Below are 20,095 nucleotides of genomic sequence, written 5' to 3' on the forward strand. Positions count from 1 at the left end.
CTGAATGTACCATGGCTTTGCTTTTCTTCTGCTCTGTCCTCTTCTTCCAAGATTTCTAGAGAGAGTGTGTGTGCTATTTTTAAAGGAGAGAGAGAGAGAGAGAGAGAGAGAGATTGATATTTATAATTTACAAACAGAAAAAACTATACGTATATACGTATCTATTTTTATATATTAAATAGGGAATTTTAGAGAGAGAAATGTTGGGTCTGGAGCGGAAGTTAATATGGAAAAGGATTTTGATTCAAAGTTAAGGATTGAGAGAAATTTTTCCAATGGAGGGAACACACCCAGATCTAAGAGCTTCGCATTTAGGGCACCCCAAGATAATTTCACCATCCAAGACTTCGAATTGGGCAGGATCTATGGCGTTGGTTCTTATTCCAAGGTCTCATTTTTCTTCCTCGTATTTAATTTTTTTTACTTTATTTATTTATTTGGGTTAATTTGGGATTATTCCTTTATTATTATTATTATTATTATTATTATTATTATTATTATTATTATTATTATTATTATTATTATTATTAATAATTTGATTTATGTTGATTTGTTATGGTGTTTTGATGATTTATGTTTCATCTATCTTTTTAGGATTATTTTAGATTGTTTATGGGTCAATTTATAATTTATTAAATTGTGTTGGGATTATAATTATATTATACTCCCAACATTATTTACATCATGCCTTCAGGCACGGGCATACGCTAGTTAAATGATAAAGCAGGTTGTTTTGCAAGTTGACAAGGCAAACAATCAAAATTATCTGGAAGTACATGACCAAATTGACCACTAGAAACCAAGGACTTTAACCTACTAACAGAAATATGCCCTAAGAAACAATGCTAAAGATGAAAAGGGGACAAAGAAGAATCAGGTGCAGCAGTAGCTAACTGTGTGGAGTTCAGAACATAAAGGTGAATGAGCTCATAGAGACGTCTATGCTTACGGCCGATCCCAAGAGTCTATCTCGTTTGAGGGTCTTACCCCAAACAACCATTAGCAAAAAATGTGATAGTTAGAACATGCTCACATAATTGACTAATGGAGATAAGTTTAAGGTAAGAGTAGGGATATGATAAACATGTGGTAAAGACAAATGAGAGGTGGAAATAGAACCAACATGACTTACGGACATGGGAGACCCATCAACAGTATGAATTGAGGGAATATGAGCACGGAGAGAGATAGAAGAAAATATCGTAGAACTGGAAGTCATATGATTACAGCATGCAGAGTCAAAATACCAAGAAGATGCACCTGAAGTCACAGACAAAGTAGTAGGGGGAGGTGTACCAGAGGTGGAGAGAAATTGTTTGAATAGGGCCTCAACATCAATTTGAGAAAAGACAAGGGCAGATGGATCTAGAGACTCAAAGAAATCCTCAGAAGTAGCAGCAACTGTGCGATGAGTAGGCAAAGATCTAGACTGATTCCTAGGACGATGTGAACTACCCTTAGAAGAGCCACCGTGATAAGAAAAACTAGTGAAAGATGATCAGGAGGGATTGTGAAAACAATCCTGCTGCAGATGACCAGGACCAATTTTGTTGTAGTACTTGCAGGGTCTGACTGGGTAATGAACCAGAAGATGAGTATAAGGAAGACCCCGATTTTGACAATAAATGCAGGCAGTGGATCACTGGGTCGACATGGAAGAACTCAAAATAGGTAGTGAGAGCCATAAGAAATTGAACCAACCGCTGTTGATTACGATATGTAGTGAATAAAACCGCACCTTCAGTGTAAGGCCATGTAGGCTCTGAGAGAGCAAGCTGGTCTTAAATAGAATACATCTGAGAAAGAAAGTCATTAATAAACTGACTGGGGTCTTGACGCATGCGGTGAAATTAACTCTGAAGTTGACACTGATGGACAAGACCGGTAGTCTGGTATCGTTCTTTCAAAAAATCCCAAATGTTTTAGCAGGAGTGGTAATAGAGTCAAGTTGAAAAAGTCCAAATTGAAGACTGATAGAGGTAGCAGAGGTATTCCGAAGCCGGGTAATGATCTGGTAGTTCTTACTGTTCTAATCTTCTAATCGGTCTTCATACTTAGCAGCAGTTTCAACAGCTTCTTTCACCGGTTTGGTCACATCCCTGGTGATAATACACCAGAGTTTCCTACCTTTTAGGAAAGAAGGCATGGCTTGGGCCCACATAACATAATTGGATCCATTAAGTATAACAGAAATTGAATGTAAGGCATCATGGCGATCCATAATAATATGGCGGTAGGACAAAATAAATAGGAACAGAACTGTAGGAGAAAAAATTAGATAAAACAGATTGTACCAATGAGTCTAGAAGGCCAAAAATAGATGGGAAAGGACTGAATGGTACAAAGATGACATTAGCAGGAGGTTGGATGATGTCAGCAAAGGCACGTTGCACAATAGTAGGGGGAGGCACGGTGCACAATAGTAGCGAGGGGCGTGTAACGCATAGTAGCAAGAACGGAGCACGCGGATGCACAGTAGTAGGAACGACGCACTCTGGTGCACGGTAGCAAAAGCGGCGCATGTGGGTGCACGGTAGCAGGAACGGTGTGTGATATCCAAGCCTGTATTATGCTTAATTATGCATGTGATTATGTGTTTGATATGAATTTGTAAGTTTAATCATGTGATTTATGTGATTTTGAATTCGTATTTGTTGAACTGTAGAAAAATCTATTGCAATTACAACTTTGAACTGAAATTGAAAGCCTTAGAGGCGTGATAAGCCAAAGCCGACTTCATATCTATGCTTAGCATGATTTTTAGAGCTTATTGAGAAATTTTGAAAAATTACGATTCGAAATGAATTAATTGAGTTTAATTAGCCAAACCTAGATTAAGCCAACCTAAGTTGGTTTAGCCTAAGTTATATGTATCTATATGAGCCTTAGTAGAGTCTTGGGCTTAGACTCAAGAATATCTCCTGGAGAGATAGAAACAAGAGAAAGAAAGAGAGAAAGAGGAGAGCTCCAAGAATTGTAGAAGAGGGCTAAGAATTTGAAGAGATTCAAAGGGAAATTGAAGGATTTGAGTTAAGATATATGAATTCAACTATAATATTTGTAGATACTTCATCTTTTGAATGAAATCACGAAGAAATTGAAGATTTAAAATCTAAATGAGTTAGGGTTTTGAGGTTGTGTGATTCTTTGAACCAAACTTAAGAAATTGGGCTTTGATCTTCAAGATTTTATTTGATTTAAGTTTAATCTTGTGATTCATTCATGAAATGAGTTCTAGGGTTTGTAAAATACAAGATTTTGTGTGAGAAACATCCATGTATAAAGTGTATCCACATGATCTTGGTCATATATTATGAAATCTTGAATTTATGAAAACGATGAGACTTTGATTTTGCACTCTAAGCAAGGTTGATGTGTTTGAGTTGTGATTACACTTGTATAAGGTTAGTATTTCATGTTTTAAAGGAAGATTACTTGAGATCTTGACTTGGATTTTGGTTTGAAAACTCAAACTTCGAACCATTTTCGGGTTGTCCAATTTTGCCTAGACCACACGAGTGGCAGAGGTTTTCATTATGCTCTTTGGGCGCTCGAGCTGCCAGTGTTTCTGCTCAAGCGGATTTGGGCCGCACAAGCAATGAAGACTTCCGCACATGCGGAATCCTTGTTTCTGTCCAACTTCAAAAAGGCATATCTCCTTCATCCAGACTCTGTTTTAAGCGATTCTTGAACCTAAATTCAAACCCTGGAATTCTAGTTTCTAATGGTGGTAATCTCATATACAAATTCTAAGTACACAAATAGATATGTTCAAATTAGTATAGGCTATTTATTTTCTTTCAACCGTTTTATGCCATTTCCTACCCTAATTTAGTTTCCTTTCGCTTCTTGCTATTTCCTTAAACCTTAAATATGTAACCATGACATTTTCAATGAAAAACATATTAAAGTTTTGTAGCAAACATTAATTTAAGTCATGAACATTTAGGGTCGTTTAAAGTACATCTTTGGTACATGCTTTGTACGTGATTCACATGTAGAGAAGATTAGCATTAAACGCTTGAGAGAAATTAAAGAATGGGGAACGATTGAACGGATATTTAACGAATAAATCAATTGAGTGAATTGAAGGCAATGTGTTTTGAAATGTTATGCTTGGTTATGTTTCTACAGGTTGAGTCGTTAAGGAGTATCATCCGACCAAGCACGGTGAGTAATTTTTTTGTAACGGTATTTTCATATGAAATACTTTGGAATTGTGAAACTTATGCTTTGTATAAATTATGTGCCTTGCCGAGTGTATCTGAAATGATAAAATATGCTTGAAATCTTCAGAGTAATTATGCTATGACAAGTTTTTGAAAGAATGTTTTAATTTTCCTTTTAAGCAACGATTATGATAAATTGGGAAAATGTACTTTGACCCTTAGTAACTGTTATTTGTCTATGATCCGTCTTGGACGTTTTGTATAAGCTGATGATTTGCTATAAACATTCTATATGATGTCAATCTTTGACGATTGTCCTGTATGGTAATTCAGCAAGTTAATTAAGGCCTAAATCATGGTGAGTAATAGTATTGTAAAGATATGTTCTCATGTATTTATTTTGATACACGAATGATGTGATTTTTCTGAAATTGTGTTTTATTCGAAATGAATGAATTTCAAGAATTGTGATATGGTATCTGAATATGAAATGTGTTTCGTTTATGATATGACATGTGGGCCCATGGTCGTTTCGTTCTATGTGCGATGTGGAGACATGTCGATGTTCCACCTACTCTATGATAAGATATACTTGGATCTGAGGTCGTTTTGAACATTTGTTAATATATGGGCCCGAGGCTATTCTGTCAATATGTAGGCTCGAGGCCATTTTGTTAATATGTGAGCTCGAGGCCGTTCTGTGAATATGTGGGCCAGAGACCGTTCTGTACTTTTGTGGGCCTGAGGTTGTTCTGATATGATGGGCCTAAGGCCATTCTATTTATGTAATGGGGCAAAAACCATTCTGTTTATGTGATGGGCCTAAGGCCGTTCCGTGTTATGACTATAAAATTATGAGAACCTTATGTTCATTTATTTATACTACTTTACTGTATTATTACTCATTGAGTTTCGCTGGCCCAATATTATATATGCACACGTAGGTGATCCGCACCATGGAGCCCACCTTTAGAGTTAGCTTCAGGAGCTATTTTTGTGAACTTGTCGAGTCATGCCTTGGAGATGGAGGTTTACCTTTGACTCCCATTTTGCTTTGACTTTATTTTGTTTTTGCTATTTTGGTCTTGGGATGTGTAATCAATATGTATAAAATTTCCTATGGCATTTATATTTTTCCATGGGCGTAAGTACTGTGAATGTGTTATGATGTAAGCTTTATAATTTTGCTCATATTGGAACAGCTCAATAGACTTCTTCAGTTGTTGTATGCTTTCACATATGGCCCCATTGTTATAATTACTCTGTTTGTTTTTATGAGGCCGAAGGTAATCAAGTGATTATTGGTCAGTTATAACCCAAACTTTTAGAGGCGGGTTTAGGTCATGACACGGTGCACGCGGGAAAAAGGGCTTACGTCAGGCTGACATGAGCAATCAATTGAAGGGCGCGTGTTTGCGCGTGGGAGAGTGGTGGCGGAAGGTTGGATGTGCAGACTAGAAAAACGGTGCGTGAGATCGCGTGATGAGGTTTTCTGCGACAGGCCGGGTGGCATTGGAACTAGAGGACAATTCCTAGCATTGTAGGAAATTTTTTTATAAAATTTTGGTCAACAATGATGACGAAACAGTGTTGTTGAACAAAGAATGGTGTATTGATGAAAAATAAAAAGAGATGCTATAATGCCACTGTATACAGGCAATAAGCAAGAGAAAAGAGGAGTTAGGATTCAAGACCTAAGCTATGATATCATGTTACAATGGTTGAAAAAAAGGGAGAGAAAGAGAGTTTTGTATATGTATTATATTTCTATAACAATGCACAAGGGTTCCTATATATAGAGAGTGATACAACCACATATGGATTCTTAAGTGATACTGTTGAGTATCCACACCATGTGAAGTTGGCCATGGAAGTCAAATGTACCTGCTGTAGCAGATTTTGGGCTATAGACTTTCTGAAGCTTTTTCAACCTAGGGTGGCGGTGTTAATAGCTTGCCATTTATTTTGGTTGTTGGCAAGCAAATGTTGATTTTTTGGCTACCCCGTTTGTGTATAAATAGGGAGAGTTATGAGTTGAGTTGATTATCAGAAGGGAAGGAAAAGAGGGAGTTGTGGGAAGTGTATGAGAGTTTTGAGTTAAGTAGAAAGAGTGAGAGACTCATCCTCCTGTGTTTTGTATTTTTGCTCTGTTTATAGTGCATTCTCTATCTCTCCCGTGGACGTAAGTATTGGGCCGAACCACGTAAATATTTGTCTCATTTGTATGTGTAATTGTTTTTTAATTATCTTTCTAGGTGTGTTTAATCCCAACAGATACAACTAAATATGAATTTCTAAATTGAATCCCTATCCATATCAGCACTGATTGAGAGCTCTACTGAGCAGGCAACCACTTTTTTTTATTTTATTTAAATTTTTTTTTTAAAAAAAAAGGGAAAAAAGACAAAACAAAAAAGAAAAAGATAATTTAATGCTAGTTTAGAGCTACTCTTTTAGAGCTCTAAAGCAATTTTCCTATCCATATATACATTAACAACAATGATTCATCTCACTAATTTGAGAGCACTAATTGACCACTAATGAGGTGAAAATTAAAAAAAAAAAAAAAAAAATAGAAGAGCAAAACATCCCATCATATAAGACCTATATCACTTTAAAACTATTAGTACTCCTCTATTTACTGATCTCACTCATTTTTCCTACATTAACAAAGCTAACTGAAGATGGAAAAGAGACAGCTTTATAGCTGGATTACTAGCGTCCTCAAGTCTTGTCACATAATTTTAAAAGTTGCATACATGTATTATCCAAAATAATTGAATGAAAATGGGCAAGAAATAACACTTGGAAAATTGTTGATTTGACAAAGAAATACTTCACATATAATTGGCAGCCTCATAGAGATGCAAAAGGTACAATAATTTCGATTTCAACAAGTGGAGAGAGACTTCAATGAAATTAGTATGACACACTACTAGAAGAACACAACATACTACAATTGATGTAATGTGATTTGGTTCTCTTGGTTTTTTTGAGCTGTGTTTGGCTCTTGAATTCGGAAAGAGATTTGGTTATTCAACTTCAATTAAAAAATGATGCTGTGTTCGTTGAAAAAATAATTAAGTTTTAAAAATTAAATTTAATAAAAAGACACAAAACTAAGGGACACATGTTAATTAAGAGATATGTTGCTAGCGAACGGTTGTTTAGAGTCCTATATACATAGAGGACCACCCTTCACTTCCAGATTTATATGGAAAACATTTTCCCCTCACTTTATATATTCAATATTGTATTATTATTTTTCATATATATTTTTGAACAACTTTGATTATAGATGATTCAATAACCTTTTTGGTGTATCCAAAGTGATTTTGGTTGAATCTTTTTGGAGTTGTTTATTGTCCACTAATACCTTCGCATGAGGACGCAATAGCAGCTTTAGTATAGCGATTACACTTCTCTCACAATCGTAGGCCAAATTTTATACTTTCTTTTAATTTACATATTTGAATTAGAGAGTCATTATTCTCACTCTGCTTTATTCCAAATATACTCATTCTTTGCTCTAAATACATTAATATCCTTGAAATTTTGATCTTTTCAAGGAGTGTAATTTGTGTGTCAAAATGATATTAATATAACTATAAATAATAAAAGACAAAGAAAATTGTGTATTTGAAATAAACTTGAGTGGGAATAGCGATTCGATCCCTTGAATTAATATATTTGTGATTTTCTGTGATAATAATATTATGATATATTGCGTCAAATTTCCTAATAATATCCTTCCTGCAACAAAAAAAAATCTAATAACTTATTATCTGATTTTATAATCAATGTTTTCTCTTGCTGAATATATAAAATCAGTTACCCAAATTAGTGAAGATCAGCCCCGCATTGATCTATCTGTAGTTCTCATTGTTTCAATGTGAAAGAGATGAAAAATATATGAGAATAAGCAAAGAGCGAATGCAACACAATAATTATTACCGATTACAAAAAAGTTGTGTGAAGAGTGCCATACATTTTATTGCGAAATGAAGATACCAAAGTGTTGTTCTCCACCTTACTAATTTGATAGATTTAAATAGAGTGGAGACAACTTATTGAACTCATAGCACTTTTAGTCACACACCGAAATTCACTACTTGAGGAGGAATTTCTTGAACCACAAAGCTGAATGTTTGGGGTATCTTTTTAGTCCATCTTTGAAATCTACATAGACAATTCCGAACCTTTGGGTGTAACCGGATAACCATTCAAAATTGTCAAGAAATGCCCATGTAAAGTAACCTTTAACCTTCACGCCAGCCCTGCAAAGATTCATAAAATTAATGTAGACTTGTCTTTGACAATGATACATTTATGTTGAAGTTAAGAACAACTTCAATAAAAAAATTAAAAAAAAAAAAAAAAAAACCTATAAAAAGAATCATAAATGAAGAAGAAACAAATCTCATTACTAAAAGAACCCTAGAAGTAGGGATGTAAAATTGGCTCGGCTAGGCGGGCCTTGGGCCTTGGGTCCCGTCAAAAATTGGATTGGGCCGAGCTGGGCTGGCCCAATTACCAAAATATCAGCCCAGTCTTAGGGATAATTGGGTTTCAGGCTGGGCTTGGAATGGGCTTGACCTTTTTTTTTTTTTGCCTCACCAAAACAGCTTGCAGGTGATGTTGGGCGTTGGGCAAGTCGGGCCTTGTACTAGGCCTCAATCTAGGCCTGGATCGGGCTTGTCGAGTCGGGTCAAGCTAGAAAAAGTATGGCTCAAGCCCTAGCCTGGGGGGTCGGGTTAGGCCTAGTTAGGCCTCGAGTCGAGGGCCATTTTTACACTTCTACCTAGAAGCAAGAAACAAAGCTCACTACTTCGACAAAATCTTAATCAGGTACTATAACATATTAGAGTTTTAGAAACCAAATATTTTGGTCTCTAAAAGTGAATATTTTGTTGCAAAAGACATTTAGGAATCAATTTCTATCGTCATGAGGATAGTTGTTAAAAGGTCATCTCAAAAAGTCGAAAACAAGGCTTTTAGTGATAAAATTTTGAAAATGTCACTAATAAATTGACTTTTAGAGACAAAATAATTTGGTCTAAAAATGGTTTATTTTTTGAGATAGAAAATTTGGTCCCAAAAGAATAATAATTCATTACTAATGTCTAATTTTCGTTGCTAAAAATATAATCACGATACTTTTCGCAATAAAAATATTTGATCTCTAAAAAATATTTTTATCCCTAAATTTTGGTTTCTAAGACCTTAATTTTTTGTAGTGAGGTTGTAAAGTGGTTAAAGGGGTGTATTGTATTGTTTTCCCCTGATAGCTTTTAGTGAAGTTACAAATTGGTTTTTTTTTTAACCAGAAGCTACAAATTGGTTGAGGATGAAAAAGAAGAAACAAATTTCACTACTGAAGACACCCTAGAAGCAAGAGACAAAGCTCACTAAGTTGATGAAATCTTAACAAATCTGTAACATAGTTGAGTATTTAAAGAACCATATATAAGAGCAGGAAGTGTAGACTTACGCAATGGCATTTTTAAGTGATAGAAGATGCTGATTGTAGAAATAGACCCTCTGGGGATCCTTGATGCCTTCTTCAGTTGTAACATTATTGTTGTCACCCATGCCTGAAAATGATTCGAGGAATGAACTTTATGTACAGATGTTATTTCAATTACTTCAGACAATACATGATTACTCAAAAATGAAATATGTTATTTTCATTAATTAGTTGAAAGAAAAATTGTTTCAACTTTAGAACACATTAATGTTACCGTTCTCTGTTATGTAAATAACTGGATCGTTGTACTTCTCCTTTGTGTAGACCAACAGATCTTTCAATCCTTTCGGGTACATGAAAAATGCAGGTACCCCGGTCTGCAAATTGATTTGTCCCAAGTTGAAAAAAATTAAACTAACACTTTGTGTTGTTGAAATGAAATTGAATTATGTCCTTACAAAGATTTATATGGACATATTTCTTCTCATAGTGTTTTATAGAAAAGTTTCTTTGATACTTACTGGTCTCCCAATAGCTACCCCATTTCGGAATGCTGCAAATCAAGAAGAAAAAAAAAAAAAAAGAAACAAACAAATAAAAGTTACATGGGTTTGATTCATTTATAGAGAACTGTAATGAATTTTTTTTTTTTTTTTTGGGAACTTACCAGTTTGATTAGAAAGAGAATCGGTTGTGTAGCTGAGATTAACACTATTAGAAGTGGGAACATTTAGTACATAATTTGCAATATAGTAATTTAGTCCGAGGAAATCGAAAGACCCCTTCACCAACATAGCTTGCTCTTTAGTGAACCTTGGTAACCTTTTACCAACGAGTCTACGCATGCTTTTTGGATATTCACCAAAGCTTAATGGCTCAATAAACCTGTCAAAATCCACTTCCATTAACTTATTATATATCTATATGACTACAAATTATGTTTACAAGATGAACACATTCAGTTTGAAAAACTGGTTGAATTGCAGAGGGAAAATGATGCACAAACTGAATCTTTAAACAAAAATTACATCTAGAACGTAGTGATATCCGTATTTTTTTGAAAAGAAAAATGCTATGCAAAAATGCAAATGTCACAAATTTGACTAAAGAATTAGTATTAAACATAAAATTAACTAAAATAACATAATAGGACCGACAATGCTACATAGTGAAGATAAATAGTTTGTAAGATTTGTATTGTATAACAGTATTATTTTTGAAATTTAGAGTCGTAGTGTGGTCGTTTCTGTCTGAAATAGAATAATCACAATAAAATAAAATCACACACAAAAAAAAAAAAAAAAAATTGTACAAAACTTCCATCGGTATGACATTATAATTCACTTGTCCAACTTCTTTGGACACCTGTTAAATGAACAAATTTTTTGGGAAGAATGTTAAGTTATAATTTAGTTTCGGAGAATGTACTTACCATCCATACATGAAATCAAGGGCTCGTTGTGCTGCATCCTTGTCGGCTTTCGAATTGGAGTAGGGAATCATCCAATAAGTCACTAGTGTTATCCCTATCTGCCCCTTTTGATATGCCTGCATTTTATCTTTCGTCTATTAAATTACTAATTCTCGCATACTTGGAAGTTACACACCCAAATCTTTCTGTCTCTCAATTTAAATACATTTCCTAATTATTTATTAGACTAATTTAAAATTTTCATATGACCCAATAGATGAAAATCCATGCATTGAGACAGAAAGATTGAAAGATTTAGAAACAAAAAGACCAAAAAATTTAGGTTTAGAGCATCCCTGTCCAAATACTCACATGTAAAGCTCCTGCTCAAAATTTAATGTTGAGAATTTCATTTTTTGTGGTGTTTCCCTTTTATTTATTTTAATTTTAATTTCAATTCTTTTTTTTTTTTGGTATTTGATGAAACAAAAAAAAAAAAAATTTAAAAATCCATCGTGTTTCTATGTTTTTCATTATGTGAAAACATAAAAATATAAAATTAACTTTTTAAAATTGCATTAAAAAGTTTTTAAGAAAAAAAACAAAATACATTTTTTAGAATTATTTTCCTGGAAAAATTTCTACATTTTTCCAAAAACAGAAAAAGAAAAGGGTAAATTATATTGGCAGTCCCTATATTTTTGCATTTGTGTCATTTTCGTCTCTTGATTTTAATTCGGTCAATTTTGATCGTGAATTTATAATTTTGTCCCAATTTGGTCTGGCTGATTGCAATTGTTATTTTTTTATGAAAAATGTGCACAAATGGCATATGTTATTTTTTATAGATAAAATTATAAACTTGTTCAACTCATCTCAACCAACCAACTCAGTAATCATTTTCTTTCAAAAAGCCTAATCGGCGTTATTAATTGAACTAAATTGACAAAAAAATTCTAAGATTAAAGGTCAAAATCGATCTAATTAAAATTGCACATACCAAAATGATACAAATTGTAAAATGTAAGGATTATCAGTGTAATAATTTATCCAAAAGAAAAAGAGACCACAACTAAACTGAATCTTATAAATGGTGCCGGGAGTTGAAAATGGGCGTGTAAATACTTTTGAAAAAAATGAAAACACAACTAATTATTATTCACCTGATATTTCTCCTTGTATAGTTTCACAGCAGCAGCATGAGAAAGAAGCAAATTGTGGGTAACTATATAGGGCTCAGTCCCAGAATTCCCTTTAGGGCAAAATGCCATAAAAGCCGAACAACGGCCCGGTGCTAGGAGACCTGCATCATAACCCCCATAGGAGTAAGACCATGGTTCATTCATTGTGATCCAATGTTTAACTCGGTCACCAAACTCCTTGAAGCACAGCTCTGCAAAATCCCGGAAATCGTTCCTGCCCAAAATGGTAAATATTCATGGTGAGGAGAAGTTGAAGGTGTATTAGGGTTGAGGACCTTCGTATATTACAACAGAAATTAGGAGTAACATTTTTAAACCAAGAAGCTATTTAAATACCTCTAATCAATATTTTCTAAGCATAGTTGGGGAGTGCTCTCGTAGGTTATAAGCTTTTGTAGTGATAGTCTTTGGGTGGCAATAAGTGTTGGTTTCTCGCCAACATTATCCTTTGTTCTCTTTTTTGCTTTTTTTTTTTCCATCTTTATTGACATAATCTCATATGTAATGTATGTTTTCTTCATCTATAAAGATTTTCTTTGTTGATAAAAAAAAAAAAAAAAGAAGCATAGTTTGTGAGTAACATTTTTAATATGGTATGAAGAGATGTTAACTTACACAATGTGTGGGCTTAAAAAGCCTCCATATTCATCTTCTAGGGCTTGGGGAAGATCCCAGTGAAAGATTGTTATAAAAGGTTGTATACCTGTGTACATGGAGAATAACAATATGTTAGACAAGAGCTTCCATTTTAATTAAAAAATAAGGAAAAGAAAAAGAAGTTAAACTCGTAACAAAGCCCATCCCCTAGTTCACTCCCTTTACCACCCAAGTTATTTTTATTTTAACTTTTTACAATTGGCAAGAGGGTAATAGAGAAATGAAAACCGCATCAATTGTAAGACTTAACTTGTGTATTACACCTGCTATGAGAACACCATTGGTGCGTTTGATTCAAGGGATTAGGGGACTAAATACTATTTGAATTATAATTTATTGGAAGCTCTTTATTTGATATATTTTTTTTTTAGTTCATCGGACATGGAGTCAGGTCGGACTCTTTATCCCCCATATGTAGAATTACACTGTCCTCAGAGGGGGGGGACAATTTTTATGGAATAACAATCCCATGAGATTAGGTGGTGAAAGGATCATTTTGACCATCTACTATTTAATTATATATTATATTTAGTAAAATTTAATAAAATTTAAATGTCTCAATTTAAATATAAAAAAAAATTATTCAACTTTTTATTGATGTTTTTTTGTTTAAATTTTTAAAATAATTTTTCATAGATATTTTACTGATGTTTTATTTTAAAATTTCGTTTATATTTTATTTAATTTCATTATTTAAATTTTAATAGATGTTTTTATTTAATTTCATTATTTCATTATTATTATTTTTTAAAATAAATGTATTTACAATTTTAAATAAAAAATAACATATATTTTTATTGATATTTTATTTATTTAATTTTTAAAAAATAAATTTATTTAATTGCGTAAAAAATAAAATAAAATAAAATATTATTTAATCTAGCTAAAAATAATTAAAATATTAAAGATATGTTGCTATTACTTTATAAACAATTGAAAAATGATAAAATAGTCTTTTGTTTATTTATCATTATCCAATCCGTCTAACCACACATTAGATTCATTAAAAATAGTCATTTCTAGACATCTAATCTCATGAGAAAACGAATAGGGGATACATATCAAATCCAACCAAATAATCTAGAGGATTTACAGTCCTAAGTTTCAAGCCTAATGGATTCTAATCTCTCCTTATTTAATCTATCTAATCAAACACACCTTATATGAAGCAAGTTAAACTATTTACCACCTAACTAGGGCGGCCAAATCCTTTCTAGAGGCTTAAGACAAATTTTTAATTTGAGGACTTTTGATTTTTAAATATTAATTTTGAGATGTAAAATTACTAATTAAACTTTTGTAATTAAGTTTCTTAACATATCTTAGAAGATTATATTTGATTATCTAATAAATTAGAAAAAAAAACTATGAGAGAGAGAGAGAGAGAGAGAGAGTAAATTATAACCTTTCGATAAAAGGTCATTGATGACATTGTTGTAGAAGGCGATACCTTCCTTGTTCACTCCTCCGCTAAGCTTCCCCCCTGAAAAACCAAAAATTTATACAACAAAAAGAAATGGAGATTGAAAATCAGAAAGAATAGAACTTTTCAATTGAAAACAAGTATTAAAATGTTATATAAGACCGCCTAAACTATAAAACCATAAGACGAATAATAATTAATTACATTTACCCAATGCATGTTAATTTTAGTCATACGTCAAAATTAATTACAAAAGTGTTATAATTTGTTCAACATCACATATAAGCCTTGTTTGGGAAGAGAATTAGGTTAAAATAACCCACAAAAAGACAAAATTAACTAAAATAGTCAATAAGATATCTTGCCTCTTTTGAAAAGTGAGTTAAAAGTCACTTTTTAGCTTTTTTAGCTTTTAACCCATTTTAGGTCATATCATCTTTTACATTTTTTATACGTTTTTTAAAAAAAAAAGTCAAAAAAAGCTAAAACGTTAGCTTTTAACCATCTTCCCCAAACACCTTCAACCTATAATTATTTCATTTTTTTTTTCTTATAACCATCAAATCAATTACAAAAGAAGCCAACAAACTAAAATAGCTAACTTCTCAAAATCGTATAATGACATAGCCTTATAGCTCACAGCTTCTTTTGGAAAGCAAAAAAAATAAAAAAAGCTAGCTTATTGACTTATTACCTAATTTGTAGAGATATAACAAAAATCGAAAAAATTGACCAAATCAGTTGAATCAAACCGAACCAGTTATATTTGGTCAGCTTTTTTTAATGTGAATTAGTCTATGCGGTTTTTAATTTTTTTTTTTTTTTTTTTGGTTCGGTACTGGTTTAGACACATTTTGCTCCAAATTAAACCGAAACTAACTGAAAGTTTCTCATATTATATATATAATGAAATTGGTTTTCACTTAATTGTTTATTTTTTCTTGAATATTCCAGATTTCACAATAGATGTTGACAATGTGATAAGTTGTTAGTTTGCCAATCATATGTGCTTGAGTCAAGTTTTGTTACTACTATGTTTATATAACTATAGCAGATGTTTATGTCAATTTCAATTTTTTGTTTTGACTATACTTGATAGACTTGTGATTTAGCTGTATGGGATGATAGTTTTAAATTTTAGTTTTGTTTTAGTGTCAAGACTTTGATTTTCATATTATATTTTGTTTCTAATTCTACTTCAAAATTTTTATATAAATTATTTATTATACTACAAATTTAAAAAGCAACTCAAATTTAAAAGACCCTATACAAATGGGACTTGGGGTCACTGTTGTGCCTCATTTTGAAATGCATTATGGGCTTATTTTTATGAACTGTTCATTTTGTAGGATTTGTTGAGTACTTCAAACCTACTAAAAATCATATTAATCGAATATCAATAACTATATGATCGAATTGCATATTTTTATACTATTTTTCAAAAGAAAAACTTCTTGTTTATTTTTTTGGTTATCAATCATATAGTTATTGGTATCCGATTAATATGATTTTTGGTAGGCATGAAGAACTCAACAAACCTTACAATATGTACGGTTCAGATTATAAAAATAAATCTATAATGCACCACAAAATGAGGCACAACAGTATTCCTATACAAATGAAACCGCACCATGCCAAACTGTCTGAATTGGTGCGATTTGGTGCAATTTGGTGAAAAATTTGGTCTGTATCGATTCTCAATAAAATAGAACTGACATTATTGGTTCAGTGTAAAATTTTACCTAAACACCAACCTTCCTGAACTTATTACATCCCTACTTATTTGAATCACATTATCTCTTTATTTTTTACACATCTTTTTATAATAATCCAAAAAACTAACTTATAATCCACTATCCAACACAAAGGTAAAATAGACATCACTTGACAATTTTTTTTTCTCAGTATTTTACAAATAGAAAATTCTTACAAAGTTTTGATATAAAATAATTTAACTTAATGACAACCTCTTAACAAAATATCTATAAAGATAACTTATGTTTACACAAAAAGGCAAAAAAAATGCCACATATTTCATATGATGTTTTCTCATATAATTTTAGGATATTTACAAATACATACTCTTAAGATTTGCTTAAAATACGAATTATTGTTTATAGTTTTAGAAATTACATTTCACTTCCCGAGATTTCTAATTTCATAACAAATGACCATTTTTAGTAATAAACCATCAACTCAATTAATAATTTTTAATGATGTCAGAAATATATTTCAATTAATAAATCATGTAATTGCCGGCCCTGGGCATTGGCCAACAAGGCCATGGCCTAGGGCCCCTCAAAATAGACCTAAAAAAGGGGGCCCTTTTATTATGGTATAGTGTAATATATTATGTATGTTTTAAGTTAAAAAAAATTAAAGAGAAAATACAAATTAACTTAAAATAAATTGACCCATTAAAAAATTAAAAGGCCCATTCAAAAAAATTAACATTGTAATCCACTAAAAATAGACCCAAAAAAGGGTCCTCCTATTATAATTTATTGTAATATATTAGGTATATTTTAAATCTAAAAAAAATTAAGGAAGACCCAAACTAACTTAAAATAAATTGACCTATAAAAAAATTGAAAGGCCCATTCAAAATAATTAGCATTGTTATTCATTGAAAATGATTTTGCAAAAAAATAGATTATGCAAGTATGATTAATTTATTTGCTTCTAAAAATGCAAGAAAAGCGAAGATCAAACGACACTTATTAATTGTTGTAATGTAATACTAACCTCTGTTTGGGAAGTGAGTTGGCTTTTTGACTTTTTGACTTTTTTGGCTATTTTAGCTTGGGCTAAAAAGTTTGGTTTGGGAAGGACTTTTTGGCTTTTTCACTTTTTTGAATTTTTTTGTGAGAGAAGAATGTAATCATTATGAATTGGATGTGATATTTAATTTTTTGTGGCTAAAATAACCTATTTTGTCTTATGTGGCTAAAATAGCCAAAAAAAGCTCCGTTTTGCTCTTGCCAAACGGGGCCTTACCATAAATTTTGTCCTTGTTTGGCAATTGGGCTTTTTTGGTTAAATTAGTCATAAAAAGACAAAACACATTAAAAAGTCAATAAGATAAAATGTCACAACTAAATTATAATCATTTTACTTTTTCTTTCAAAAAAAAAAAAACTTGAATAAACTTTTCAACCTGAATTAAAATAGTTAAAATTTGCAAACCAAGCCCTTAGGTTGGAATAGAGCTTTTCTTGATAAATTCATCTATTCTATTATTAAAAGCCAACACCAACTTTGGTGTCATGAAGCCTAGCTTAGAAGTGAGGCTTGAATTTGGTCTATTGAAGCCTCTACCATATGCTGCCACATGGAATTTAAGTAATTTGGAAAAAAAAAAATAGATCCCACGTTTTCCACTTTCTTCCTTAATCAACTACCCAATACTCAATTGGTGAGAAACGGTTTTGATTTCCGTCTCTCTCTTACACACAAAAACACAAACACATCAGCGATCTCTCTCTCCGTTTCTTCTTCATTTGTTTTCGTCTGCACTTTCTGTTTGTTTCTTAGCAAAATTTGTCGGCCGTTGCGTTCCTTCTGGGTGTTCTTTGATGGTGGTTGTTCTACATATTTGACTCTCTCTCTTCCATTACTCTCATTTGTGGGTATACAAAGAGAGTTTTAGAGAGAGAGAGAGAGATGAAGATAGAGAAATATGGACGCGAATAAACAAATGGGTTCTCCTTCATCTTCCTCATTCACTTCTGATCTTTTCAGTTCCAAGGAGTCCTCTGCTTCATCATCTTTTGGAATTTTTGGGTCTATCTTTGAGCCTTCTTCCAAGGTATTCATTCCCTTTTCCCACCACTTTGAATTGTGGACATTTGGCGAGTTCTTTGCATTTTCTTTGAATTATTTGATTCAATTTTAGTTTTTATGGTATTGGGTTTTGTGCATTTTTCTCTGAGTTTTGTTAATGGCATCAGTTATTGTGGTTCTGTTCTTCTGTGGATTTGTTGTTTTGAAACTTTTTGAAGACTTTGAAGGTTGTGTTAGGTTTTTGTTGTGAATTTTTAATGGGTTTTTGTGTAACTTCATCAAATTGCGTAATAGGCCATGCAGATTAAAGAGAACTATATACAATTTGATGTAATATATGGGTTTTTCTTGAACCTCACCATATTTGTGTAAAGACACAATTGGGTATTTTTCAGTCAGTCAAGAAAAGAAATAGGAAATCAAAGTAAAATCTTGCAACATAACCTATTAAGTGAAGCTCTTAAAGCTTTTCTCACCTGTAAATTATATATTTAAAAAAAAAATTATTAAATCTCAACTGCCCTACACGTTCTGCTCCCTCACATTTTATTATTTCACACCTATATATCTTCTCTCACTTTAACTGCCCAACTATATTTTTTTACTTCATCCCTCATGTTTGTTCCCTCACTTTTTACTTCATCCCTTTGCACAAACTTTTCAAGGGATTTCTAATCTCTCTCTCAACCAATTCAATCAATTTGTCTGACAGTTTGAAGTCAAATAAGTCGGATTCGAATGGGTTCAACCATGGTTGGAAGATTGGTGGTGGATTTGATTTTAATGGGTTAGGCTCTATTGTTGTTTTTATTTTTAATCTCAATTATTTTGTTAATTTTGGAAGCGACTGCTACTCAAGTAAAAATATAAAAATAAATATTTTCAGGTATATTTTCTTTATATAATTTATTTTTATGTTATTGGTATGTAAAATACAGATTGCATACTGTAAAGTTTTTTTTTCCTTCTTCCAGTTCTCTCTAAAAAAAATTTAATGGAAACTCTTTTCTCCAATTTTTCTCAATTTTTTTAAAAAAAATTTATTACTTTATTACTTTATTATGATGTATCATAAAAATTTTGATAAACCAATTCAGATGGGGGTATTGTTTTATTAATTTATTTGTTTACTTTTTATATTTATTGATTAGCAGTTTATTTGTAGATAATAAAAAGATTCCAAAAAATATTTAAATTAAAAAAAATAAGAAGAAAGAAAGATATAGGATATCTTGAGAAATTATGTACAAATATAATTTTAAATTTGGTTAAGCAAATAAAAAATAAAAAAAAAATTATAGATAACTAGCGGTGGGGCACACGCAATGCGTGCGCAACTCAAAAAAAATTATAATATAACTTATTTTAATATTATTTTTCAAGGCATCCTATCTCTCTATTATCTACAAATAATAAACTACTAATCAATAAATATATTAAAATTATAATTTATTTGTTTGTTTTTAATATTTATTGATTAGTACCTTATTATTTGTAGATAATAGAGAGATAGGATACCTTGAAAAATAATATAAAAATAATTTATATTATAATTTTTTTTGAGTTGAACACGCATGTCATGTGCCAGCGCTAGTTTTTCTCAATATGTGCGACTGCACCCACGTTTTGAAAAAATTATTGGTTGGTTTTTAGAGGTTATGTGACTATATCCTATATCAATTTTAATTTATTATACTCTTTTATATTTTTTAATCACTTAATTTAAATTTATAAGTTTTATTTTTTTTATCAATTACAATATTCTTAATATGCCATAGGACGATACACCAAGGCCACCCAATAACTTCTCCAAGTCTTCCTCATAAAGCTGCATTTTTTGTTGAAAAAACATTGGTAACTCTAAATTGAATGCTCTAACAGTTTTAATTAATGCGTAGATCTCATGTGATATTTTAGTTTTAATTTTTTTTTTATTCTTCACATTATTAATGTTTTTTTAAAACTATCAAATATTAAAGGATC

The 20,095-nt window shown here is 31.7% G+C and overlaps 1 protein-coding gene across 1 annotated transcript in view; it reads right to left on the reverse strand.

The window, feature by feature from the left end:
* Positions 1-8,088: 8,088 nt before the first annotated feature.
* The window catches only part of LOC114270475 (beta-glucosidase 12), a 33,850-nt gene continuing 21,843 nt past the window's right edge, over positions 8,089-20,095 (reverse strand). Inside the window, exons 5-13 of the mRNA XM_028211995.2 lie at positions 14,312-14,389; positions 12,865-12,952; positions 12,211-12,463; positions 11,069-11,184; positions 10,304-10,521; positions 10,158-10,189; positions 9,911-10,013; positions 9,661-9,763; positions 8,089-8,446 (exon numbers count right to left, since the gene is read on the reverse strand). Coding sequence (XP_028067796.2) covers positions 8,278-8,446; positions 9,661-9,763; positions 9,911-10,013; positions 10,158-10,189; positions 10,304-10,521; positions 11,069-11,184; positions 12,211-12,463; positions 12,865-12,952; positions 14,312-14,389 — 1,160 coding nt within the window. The 3' untranslated portion in view covers positions 8,089-8,277. The remainder of the gene's footprint in view (positions 8,447-9,660; positions 9,764-9,910; positions 10,014-10,157; positions 10,190-10,303; positions 10,522-11,068; positions 11,185-12,210; positions 12,464-12,864; positions 12,953-14,311; positions 14,390-20,095) is intronic.

The sequence above is a fragment of the Camellia sinensis genome, chromosome 2 (genome assembly GCF_055761805.1).
Source record: "Camellia sinensis isolate YWXY chromosome 2, ASM5576180v1, whole genome shotgun sequence".
Lineage (NCBI taxonomy): Eukaryota > Viridiplantae > Streptophyta > Magnoliopsida > Ericales > Theaceae > Camellia > Camellia sinensis.